The sequence below is a fragment of the Sphaeramia orbicularis genome, chromosome 10 (genome assembly GCF_902148855.1).
Source record: "Sphaeramia orbicularis chromosome 10, fSphaOr1.1, whole genome shotgun sequence".
Classification (NCBI taxonomy): Eukaryota; Metazoa; Chordata; class Actinopteri; order Kurtiformes; family Apogonidae; genus Sphaeramia; species Sphaeramia orbicularis.
The window spans coordinates 47,982,185-47,994,350 of record NC_043966.1 but is presented as its reverse complement, the minus strand read 5'-3'; the positions used below and the strand labels follow the sequence as shown (position 1 = coordinate 47,994,350).

At 42.7% G+C, this 12,166-nt stretch overlaps 1 protein-coding gene across 1 annotated transcript in view; it reads right to left on the bottom strand.

Annotated features, from left to right (window-relative positions):
- Nucleotides 1–12,166, bottom strand: part of aff2 (AF4/FMR2 family, member 2) — a 437,847-nt gene that overhangs the window by 238,423 nt on the left and 187,258 nt on the right. The window contains exon 5 of the mRNA XM_030145497.1: nt 5,929–5,973. Within this exon, the coding sequence (XP_030001357.1) occupies nt 5,929–5,973 (45 nt within the window). The remainder of the gene's footprint in view (nt 1–5,928; nt 5,974–12,166) is intronic.

Sequence of the window (12,166 nt, the reverse complement as noted above, 5' to 3'; positions counted from 1 at the left end):
TCGTCGGAGAGGGAGGTCAGCGTTCCTTCTGCCCAGGCCCTCATCAGACGCTGCAGGAGGACCTGGCTGCAGGCCAGACAAGCCCTGTTAAAGTCCACCAGCTATTGTAAGACTGTGGCAGATTGCCGCAGGACGCCTGCGCCAGCCTATCAGCAGGACCAGCGGGTGTGGCTTTCCACGCGTCATCTCCCTTTGAGGGTGGAAAGCCGTAAGCTGGCACCTAGGTTTGTTAGTCCGTTCCCCATCTCAAAAGTTAGTAACCCTGTTTCAGTTCGTTTAAAGTTACCAAGAACCATGAAGATCCATCCCACGTTCCACGTCAGTCAAGTCAAACCGGGGAAGGAAAGCCGGCTGGTACCCCCCACCCAGCCCCCACCACCTGGTGGCCTCGGCTCATTGATGGTGACCCAGTTTACTCCGTACGTCGACTCCTAGTGGCCCGCCATTGTGAAAGAGGATTTCAGTACCTGGTGGATTGGGAAGGTTATGTGAAGAACGGTCCTGGGTCCCAGCCCCCTTCATCCTGGACCCGGACCTCATCAGGGAGTTCCATCGCCACCATCCTGAGGTCCCTGGGCTGTCTGGGGCCATCCTGAGGTCCCTGGGCTGTCTGGGGCCATCCCTTGAGGGGGGGGTACTGACATATCAGTCCCTGGACTCCAGCCTGTTTTGTCTGTCTTGTCCTTCGTTTCCTGTTTTATTTTGTTAAGTTTCCCTCGTGTGTCGTGTCTGGTGTCTTCACTTCCCTTCCCTGATTATCTCCACCTGTGTCTGATTACCTGTCCCCGCCCTGATTTGTTCCACCTGTGTCTCATTGTCTTCCCTCCCTCTTGTGTATATAAGCCCTGTGTCTTTGTTTGTTCAGTGCCAGTTCGTATTCGCCTAGTGTCTACTTACCAGCGCTTCTTTGGATCCTGTTCGTCTGCCTGTCTGTTCTTTGACCCGGATTGTTTCTTCGACGCCTGAGTTTTTCGACTGACCCCTGTCTGTTCCTCCGCCTCAGTTTCCACTCCTGTGTTTGACCTTAAGCCTGGATTTACGGTACGTGAGTTTGCCTTTCCCCAATGTCCTGTTGCATGTCTGCTTGTCCTCCCATGTATGACCTGGTCTGTCTCCTGACTCTCGTTTGTTTCCTCATAGTCGGGTTCCCCTCGTGTGCTCCCGACCCAGGTCGTGGGGCTTTTCATTTGGATTCGGAATCCCTGACGAATCTGCAGAGCAGCTTCACTGAAGACTCATCCATTATCTTTTTGTGTGAACTGTATTTACTGACTGTAAACACACTTACATTGTATTTTGTCTGAGGGTCTTGCATTTGGGTTCAGATTTTGTACTATCAGTCTTAACAGATTTCATCCTATTGTTACATAATGTAAGACACTCCATTTCATACAGTCACACAGAGGAGGTCAGTAGGTTAAAGGGCTGAAAAGGCTACTGACGTCATAGTTTCCCATCATACATCTCTTGACCCGTCAGGAGTGAATGACTCACATTCTTCAGATTACACGTTTTCATGTGTATCACTGTGGAGCCTCACATTACTTGAGACTCCTGAGTGTTTGTCTAGTCAGTTTGTGTGTGGTCTCTGCAGTCGTAACGCATTGTACCTGACAGCATATGGTGGGGCGCCTGGCAACCATTCTCTAACATCATCATGTTCCTGTGCTTTGACAAATGCCCAATACCAATGGTGTGTGTATGTATCTGATATTTATGTGTATGTTTGTCTATGAATGTGCTACTACTAGCATTGTATGCGTTTAGCTCAGTCTGCCAACCTTTCACATACATCAGTGTGTTGTTCTGTTATCATTAGCAAGTGGCTTTACTGTTGCTATTCTTAACACCTGGAAACCAACACACCAAACCAGCAACTGGAAAACAGTAGTGTCATTTCAGCTGGAAATAAATGGGACTCAGGACTAGATCTATCACAAAGTTATTATGACAAATCATTATGTAATATGGCTCAGATAGTAGTCAGGTCCTCCAGGATTTTCTGGGATCACTGTTGCTTCAAATGCTATGTACACAATAATGTTGTATGTGAAAATTTTTGTCAACTGAAGGTAAGCTGTTACAGAGAGAACAACAACATACCACTCTGAACTTGTTTTAAAAGGCTTGGGATAAGAGAAACTTCAAACAAAATATGCTTAATTTGTAACTGATGAACTGCATATGAGGACATAGCAATAACAATAAAAACCATGCTTTACAGATACCAAAATTAATAAAAGGGAGGGAGTTTGGTGATGTGTAGATCAATTGTTTAACTGTAGAGTTTATAAAGGACTACATGTTTCAGTCCCAGATGATTCAGCTCCCCATTGGATTGGGATCTTCATTGAAGGACTTTGCTTCTGACTGACACTGAGATGTTGCCACCTATGTGACACATCATCAATTGTGTGCCTCAGCACCAATGGGTGTTTCAGCCATTTATCACAAGACACCCTCTGCTGAGGCAGGCCCACCACAGGTTGATCAGACCTAAGTGTGTGCCACAAAGGACTGAGTGGTCATTTTATTCCCCATGTCATCTCTTTTCTTCTCAGCCACAGCTAGTGGCTGTTTTTTTCAGCTGTTGTGGTGAGTTCTTTGATAGTCGTCCTCTGTATCTGCCCTCTGATGGCCATTTTTTTTCAGCAATCTGAAGGTGGGGTTGGTGACGAAACCCCTGCAGCCCACTTCCACAGGCCACACCATCACCGACCATCCCCTCTCTTCACCCTCAGCTGCAAGATTGGAATAACACAGCTTTTTCCGCTCATATGCTTCATCAATGGCATCTTCCCAGGGGACTGTGAGCTCAACGATGAATGGTCAGTGGCAGGAGTTGGACCACAGCACCAGGTCTGGGCACAAGTTTGTTACAGCAATGTTGGATGGAAAAACAAGACTCTTGTCTAAATCAGCGCACATTTTGCAGTCCCTGGCTGCGCTAAATGGGCGTGAGGCTGTAGTTAGGGCTTTGGGCTGCTGTTTTCCACCCTCTCGAAGTAAGGCTATTGGGTTTTGATAAGTTGGCTGATTGGTGAGATGGCATTTATTGGTGCCCTCTTTTGTTCTATTATCTAACTCTAGGTATCACATCGATTGTCCCTCCATGAGTGGCTCTGATGATAAAACTTAGCCTGTTGGATTCCATGTTCCACAGCTCACTCCAGGTGATGTTTTTTTTTTTTTGGTAATGCTGTCCCATCTCATCCACTGTCATTGCTGGGCTTGGCCAACTGCTGTGGCACACCTGGACAATTCCTCTCCCTCCTCCACCACCATATGATGGTGATCTGCTGGAGGGACCTTTTACCATGTGGGAGCTATGCCACCTAAGCCAAAGCCACCTCGGGCCATATTGGACATGCCCTACTACACTATATTGCCAAAAGTATTCGCTCACCCATCCAAATAATCAGAATCAGGTGTTCCAATCACTTCCACGGCCACAGGTGTATAAAATCAAGCACCTAGGCATGAAGACTACTTTTACAAACATTTGTGAAAGAATGGGGTCGCTCTCAGGAGCTCAGTGAATTCCAGTGTGGAACCGTGACAGGATGCCACCTGTGCAACAAATCCAGTCATGAAATTTCCTCACTCCTAAATATTACACAGTCAACTGTCAGATATATTATAAGAAAGTGGAAGTGTTTGGGAACGACAGCAACTCAGCCATGAAGTGGTAGGCCACGTAAACTGACGGAGCGGGGTCAGCGGATGCTGAGGCACATAGTGCGAAGAGGTCGCCAACTTTCTGCAGAGTCAATTGCTACAGACCTCCAAACTTCATGTGGCCTTCAGATTAGCTCAAGAACAGTACGCAGAGAGCTTCATGGAATGGGTTTCCATGGCCGAGCAGCTGCATCCAAGCCATACATCACCAAGTGCAATGCAAAGCGTCGGATGCAGTGGTGTAAACCACGCTGCCACTGGACTCTAGAGCAGTGGAGGCGCGTTCTCTGGAGTGACCAATCGCGCTTCTCCATCTGGCAATCTGATGGACGGGTCTGGATTTGGCTGTTGCCAGGAGAACGATACTTGTCGGACTGCATTGTGCCAAGTGTAAAGTTTGGTGGAGGGGGGATTATGGTGTGGGGTTGTTTTTCAGGAGCTGGGCTTGGCCCCTTAGTTCCAGTGAAAGGAACTGTGAATGCTTCAGCATACCAAGACATTTTGGACAATTCCATGCTCCCAACTTTGTGGGAACAGTTTGGAGCTGGCCCCTTCCTCTTCCAACATGACTGTTGCACCAGTGCACAAAGCAAGGTCCATAAAGACATGGATGACAGAGTCTGGTGTGGATGAACTTGACTGGCCTGCACAGAGTCCTGACCTCAACCCCATAGAACACCTTTGGGACGAATTAGAGTGGAGACGGAGAGCCAGGCCTTCTCATCCAACATCAGTATGTGACCTCACAAATGCGCTTCTGGAAGAATGGTCAAAATTCCCATGAACACACTCCTAAACCTTGTGGACAGCCCTCCCGGAAGAGTTGAAGCTGTTATAGCAGCAAAGGGTGGACCAACGTCATACTGAACTCCATAGACTAGGAATGGGATGTCACTTAAATTCATATGTGAGTCAAGGCAGGTGAGCAAATACTTTTGGCAATATAGTGTAAGTGATGGAAAATGAGAACCATTTTTTTAAATTTCATATCAAGCAGAAAAAATGCCTAGACCTGTGACAATTATGACATAATTTTAACATTATGACATATTTGAGTGCATTTGATTTAACTGATACAGTGATGTGACTATTGTGCACAGTAGAATGATGATGGTGAAACCATTACCTCTCTAAGTTGGAGCTGGAAAAGCAGACAGGTGTTGTGTTTCTTTGGAAGAATCTGTCTTTTTTTCATGAAATGTGACTTGTTTAAAAGAGTTTCCAAAGCACAAAGGTGTTTCATCATTTCAGAGAGCAGTCCACACACTGAGAAAAGTCATTGTAATCTTTTAAAGGTTTTGAAGGCTGAAGTGTGGTGCATTTGTGATTTTGTACACAGTATCTCTGATACACGCTGTTACCTGGAAATGCAAAAACATCCAAAACCACAATGTTTCTTGGACAACTGAACTGTAGCTGTGCTGTCACAGAAAGGGAAAAATGAACCCCGCTCCGATTCACCTCACCTCACATTTTGAACTCCCCCGATCTTTCCACTTGACACAGCTAAAAACCACAGACTCTATTCAATAGGACACCAATATTATTGACAAACGCTTTTCATGTGGCTCACAGCCCACTATCTGTCACACAGCCTGTTGGCCAGCATATTGATTTGTGAAAGGGAAAGAGAGCTGAATGACAGAGGGAAGGGAGGGATGATAAGAGGAAGATCAACAGAGACACACAGAGATGGGACACTGACTGATACAACAGAGTAGCCACAGATGATGAAGACAAACATGCAGAGACAGAAGGACATTGAGGACAGATGGAAATAATTTCCAGCAGGAAGACAAGGTCTTTGTTTGTATGGCTGCAAATCTATTGAGTGGTGCAAAAATTAGTGGGGAAACATTAGTGTGTTGACATCGAGGCAACAAAAAAAAAAAAAAGACAGGACAGGACACGACAAGAGAGGAAGAGACAAAAACTTGCTAATTGCTGAAATTTTGAAGACATGCAGATAGGAGGGGAAGGAAGAAAGAGAAAGCAGGATGAAAGAAGTAAGGAGAAAAACGTGTAAAAGATTTCTGTATTCTACAAAAACAAAATCTTGTATAGTCACTGACCCGAGCCAACAGATCTCTCTCCCTCCCTTTTTTTTCTCCTCCCTCTCTCCTCACAGTCTTTCGTTACCAAAATCAGACTCTCAGGGGAGAGATCAAGGTCTTTGTGAGCAAACAGAAAACAGCTGATAATCAGTGCAATTGCTGTGTGTTTGAGACCTTGTGTAATGGAGCAACATACCCGCAGAATCTCTTCAACACAGCTGGAGTCATTTGGTAGGCTAACCTAGAGAAAACACAGACAGATAGACTGATTTCAAGACTATTTATAGCACCATTACATTAGAAGTCAAACAGCAGGAGCACAGAGTAAAAAACACAGCATTTACAAGTATACATTAGCACTTTTAAGGTGAGGATAGAGATAGCTAGTGATAAAGGAGTCCAAATGTTTTTAGCAACATTGAGAAATTTATTTGGGATAGGAGATGAACACTGAGAAAATGTCAGTATTTTATAGAGTTTATACACATATTTATTACCTTCCCATAACTTGAGCCAAGAAAGTCACAGTTTGTGGTAAAGAGGTTAAAGAAACATGTAGTTTTGTGTTGAACAGCTGAATGGACTGCATCTCTTATCTTGTCAAAATGGCTTAAAACATTTCACCACATTCTGTCAGAGGGATGTGAAAAAGTATTAAAATGGGTGAAAATTACATCTGCAGACTCTGAACAGATCGTGGTCAGAGACAGTTACAATGACATCACCTGTGTGACTTTAAGGTGTAGTCTTTTTTATTTATGTATTTTCAGAGTCTGATAATTCATCACAAACTGACTTGACTTGTAAAATTATGTCTTAAACTGACAAACATCATATGTGTAAATGGTGGCATAATTTAAAAATTGTCGCTCACTATTAACACTAAAGTAATTTTTTCTGAAATTAGGTCCCATGGAGTATAGTTGGGAGGGGAAGGACTTCATCTCTGTAACCATCTGATGCATTAGGGTCAATTTAGATAAAGAATGTTTAATTTTAAAAATGTTACTAACTGCAGTGATGGGAGTTAATATGAGAAAAGGGATTTAAAATCCTGTTAACATCCAATGGTATAAACAATAAATTCTGTCTTATCTTAAAGACCTTATAAGTCAAACAGAATCAAACAGTTTCTAAAACTTGACTGGGTGCTCCTCTACGTAGGAAGCAGTTTGGGTTTGGGAGGTGCACACCCTTCTTGCTTTTAAGACTTAGGATCTTAGTCTTGGGTGCTGTATTAAAGTGTAATTAAAATGGTACAATCATGGCATGTAATTAATTAGGAGTTTTCTTTGTTTGACAGCCCTCATTAAATATGAGCAGTCTGACCTCAGATAGAGGAGGGGCAATCTGCTATGATTTGTAAAATATTTACAGTCCACAATAAGCTATTATCACCAAAACCATAAAATGTGACTCATATTTTCCTCCATTTTGCCAGTGCCAGTAGAAAGTGCAACAGATCAAAATAGAAACAAAGGTCTCGGTTAGAATGGAGGTATAGTGGTAATGATAAGTCAGCATTTATTTTTGTCAAAGTGTCTAAGTGACTACACTGCATGTAAAAAAGTATTTTTTAGACCATGGACCGGACTAAACCAGCAAGAACCAGTACTCAGTAAGGCACAAACCAGGTGAAAATATTCATAATAAATAACAAATGCACACAGTGAAATCAAAGTATAATGACTTCTTAAGAGTTGGAATTCATCTGACATCAGTTAAGGCAAAGTGTTGCTCATGCAAACAAGGCATTACTTCTGTTTAGAAGAAATGAAGAAAAGGAAGAAGAAGAGGAAGAAGAGCTCATTTCTAGAACATTACAGCATCGACACACCATTACTAACAGCACCGAAATGAACAGAGGAACAATTTAGTAACCACCACCATGAGCGTGACATCATGTTTTGCCTTAAATCTTTGACCATTAAGACCAGTTAGACAATAAAAGTGATTCCAGCCAGAGAGTGTGCGGTATAGGCAAAACAGCTTGAGCTCAGCAATGAAGCATGTACCTCTGTCTTTTCAAGACATGATATGTGCCTCCAAAACGAAAACATCACCTGACATGAACTGACTTGAGTCAACATGAAACCACAGTTTCAGACTCACATAGAAACAAGGAGAGATTTGCATATGCAGGGGTTGGAAGTAACCAGGTACAAATGCTTATACTGTACACTAAATGTCCAGCACAGGTATCTACTTTACTTCAGAATTTGTCACAACTCCTACTCTTACTCCCTACATTTACGACCAATATGTATACTTTCCAATAATGTGAAAGTACAGAGACCACCTAAACTGAGACCAAGCGATGCCCAAAACCAACACAAAGGCATGACAAGAATGACACAAAAACAAGGAACAGACTAAATACATACCAAAGATAATATGTTAAGTTTTCAATTAGGCATCAAATTGTTACACGACTTACACCACACCAGATAACTTTCTACCACAAAACTGAAGGCTTCTGTTGTTTGAAGGCCAACATTAGACACAGTTCAGTCTATAGGTAAAACTTAAAGACTGATTTGTCTACATCAAATGGTAGAAGCAGGTGCAATAGATTATTACGAGACCCCTCAGCATTAAACTTTAAGACATTCAACAAATATACTCTTTGAAAAGGCTTTTCATTTCCATCAGAACATTTTGGTTTCATAAAATCCTATTGACTCAAAGAACAAAACTGTTCTTAGTTAAAGCTATACCATATGATGTGGCATTTTTACACTTTTCTTTTGTCATCTTAAAATGCTCCTAATAAGCGTGTGTCAAACTAAAATGTAAAAGAAATCCACCAGGTTTTGAAACTCAAAAATGTTTAGTTCTCCAATATTTCTGATAAAATTCTGACCAGTCATTTTATTCAGTCAGAATAAAATAATTGGTTGAGAGTGGCTGAGGCTCCTGTCTGTTACTGCCCTCCTGCATCCAATACCAGTACCTCTGAATCTGACATTTCACTCACGCTGCTCCTCCTGTCACTGACCGCAGTCTCTTGTCAAGGGGTGTGAGTGGATTGAACTCAAATACATGTGTTGAAAGGGAAAAAACAGATTTATTAACAGAAACAACAACCAAGGGGAACAAACTGAAAAACCCTAATTGCAACAGTCAGAATCTGGTGAATGAAGGATGGAGATAAAGTCTAGGAGTAGGGTGTACTCGACTCCACAGACATGTCCACACAAAGCTCAGTTTTTATGACTATGGGATTCTGCACACATGTACTTGATGTCACTCAATGTAGGATTATGTAGGATGATAATATGAAACCTCAAATGTCCACGGACAGTGATGGAGTCTGCACACTCTCAGTACGGCCCACCCTGCCCAGGTGATGAGGTGCAGTGAAGACAATGACACAATGCTGCACAGACCAGACCCTTAAATACAGGGTCTCCTAATAAAAGAGGAGCCTCTGCAGTGCAGCAGGTTCATGATGTGTCTGGTTGCTGAGAGAGGGGTCAGCAGCCACGCATACATAACATATGTAAAGTGTCATGAGATAACTTTTGTTATGATTGGCACTACATAAATAAAATTTGATTTGATTGATTAACAATATTGTTGTAAATTTGTGTCTGTAAAAATAGATTACATATTCCGAAAATGATAACTGCATGTAGGATCTCCACATTTGTTTTCATCAACACCCACCGTCTCTGATTCACTCCGCCCCCAATTTTTCTGTCCAATGCCAGCACAGTTCGTCACGTGTGCTTCTGTTTACAAATTTTGGTCACTACCAAAAAGTGCAATGAGAATGCAGTACAACCCAAACGAAAAAAATAAAGTCTGCATTTGATCCAAATCAAATAAGCAGACCAAAGGACTTTCCAGGGGCCCGTTGCATAAAACAAGGATTCAGACATCCAGGATAACTGACTGAGCTGGGTTCAACAAATCCAAAACAAGAGTGTCCAGGCTTAATTGGTTGCACAAAGACCAAGCCAAGATGAGCAGACATGGATTCATCAAGCCAGGTGTAACTAATCCTGGATAAGCAGCTTCCTCAAAAGACCCTGCCATTGATCACAGATTCACAGATTCACCATGGCAACTAGAGTGGCGTACTTTTCCCCAGTGGAGGCAGAACTCCTCATTTTGGCTTACAAGGAGGTAAAGGACCAAATCAAAAAGAAAGGCAACACCACCACAGTTATAAAACGCAAAGGACTGCAGACTGCCTGAATGAGTAAGTAGTGCACATATACACACTCACTGCTCTGCTGAAACCATCCCAATTACAATCCAAATAGTTAATGAACATATCCGAAAACGTAGTTGTACTATGTGATTATGAATCAGTTGAAATTGTAAGTGAAATTGAATGCAGATGTGAGTGAAATTGTGTAAATGTAACTCCATCAGACTGTATAACTCTGACAAATAGATGAGCTCACTGACTTCACTGTATTTCCCTTTGGGATAAATAAATCTTATCTCATCTTATCTCATCTTCTCTCCTCAGGATTCATGACTTTCTGATATTGTCAATAAATGAACACTGTGCATTGCTTGTGATGTTCACTGATATGTTTAATAGTCTTCATTTTATAATTACAGATGGTCTGCAATGCTGACTGTCTCATCAGCAATGTTGTGGCAAAGTGGCCTGGCTTGGTCCATGACACAAGAGTCATTCGGACCTCTGGAATCTATCAGCGCCTATCACAAGGTGAGCCACACAACCTCTATTAATAACCACTTTTTACTTCATGGCTGTCAAAAATGTCACTCTGTTTATGAGGTTGTGATGATAAGGTTTTGTATTGACAGGTGAATTCTCTGGTGTGTTTCTGGGGGACAGGGGGCATGCCAGCCTTTTCTCCTGACACCATACACAGACCCCCAGGAAGCACAGCAGGCCTACAGTCATGCCCATGCCAGGACAACGGCCAGGATCTGAATGACCTTTGACCTCCTGAAGGCATGTTTTCACTGTCTTCACCACTTAAGGGTCAGCCCTTTGAGGGCATGTGACTTCACTGTGGCCTGTGCTGTCCTCCACAATATGCCCTGCCTGTCATACCTGCAGCCAGACGCTAGTCTGGTTTTGTCTGTCTTTTATGTTTTGTTTGTCATTTCCTGTTTTATTTTGTTAAGTTTCCCCTCATGTGTCTTGTCTGTCGTCTTTACTTCCCCTTCCTTGATCGTGTTCACCTTTCCCCTGATTACCTGTCTCCGCCCTGATTTGTGCCACCTGTGTCTAGTTGTCTTCCCTCCCTTTTGTGTATTTAAACTCAGTCTCTTCCCCTGATCAGACGCCAGTTTGTTACTCTCGCAGTACTTACCAGCATTCTGATCTTGTCTGTCTGTTTTGATTCCTGTTTTTGACCCGTTTTGCTTACCCGGTTTTTGCCTACTGCCTGCTCCCTGTCGGTTCTGTCTGCCTCATCTGATACCCGGTTCTGATCGCCTTGCCTGACTTCTGGTACGTGAGTTTTTGCCTAACCCTTATGTCCTGTCGCCTGATTGATAGCTTTCCTGTGTATGACCTGTTTCCGTCCCTGACCTCCCTCTGCTTTTCCCTAGTCGGGAAAAAGGCCCCGTTAACCGTACGGAGAAGGGGATTAACGTCTCAGCCCGGAGGACGAATCTGAAGAGGAAATCTCCACCTATTATCCTCAAGATTGTGTCACTCATAACTATCTTATATCTGTTTGTGACTAATAAATCTTTTGAACTATATATTCCACCTCAGAGTTCTGCATTTGGATTCAGTGCCTGTACTAACGCCATTACAGTGCCTGAGGAAAGAGAGGCCCCCAGAGTGCATCACACATGGACTAGGACAGTGGTTCCCAACCTTTTTTGGCTCATGACCCCATTTTAATATCACAAATTTCTGGTGACCCTAGACATTCAAAACAGAGAAATTTTTGTCTTGGAGATGTCTTAGCGGGGCCATACAGGTGAAGAAATCTTTCCATTCTCTGTTCAGTCCAGTTTCGACTGTGTCCGGGCAGGTTGAAGCGTAGTAACGCATGCGGTTACATGATCGGTCAATCAAGATATGCCCTCTCAGATGTTATATCCTGCATTTTATTTAAACTTGATTTTTTATTAGGAAAAATGTGTGGTGTGTTAATTACAATGAAATATATATTGACTCATTAAAAATGTTTTTTATTAGTAATTTATTTACTTTTTTTTTTAATCAATTATTGGAAATTTCAGGCGACCCCATATGAATTTCAGCCATGGGGTCCTCACGCCAAGGTTAAAAAACACTGGACTAGGACAAACCTGCCATCCTCCCTGATGACCACAGTGGTCGGCTGGTCAGGGACCAATATGTGTTCAATTATTTTAGTTAACATGCATGTTTTAAATTTCAGTTAAACATCTCCTGCAGTGGCAGAGGAATTTGTGTTGTTTTTTTTGTTTTTTTTAATTTCAATGGATTTGGCCTCTTATGT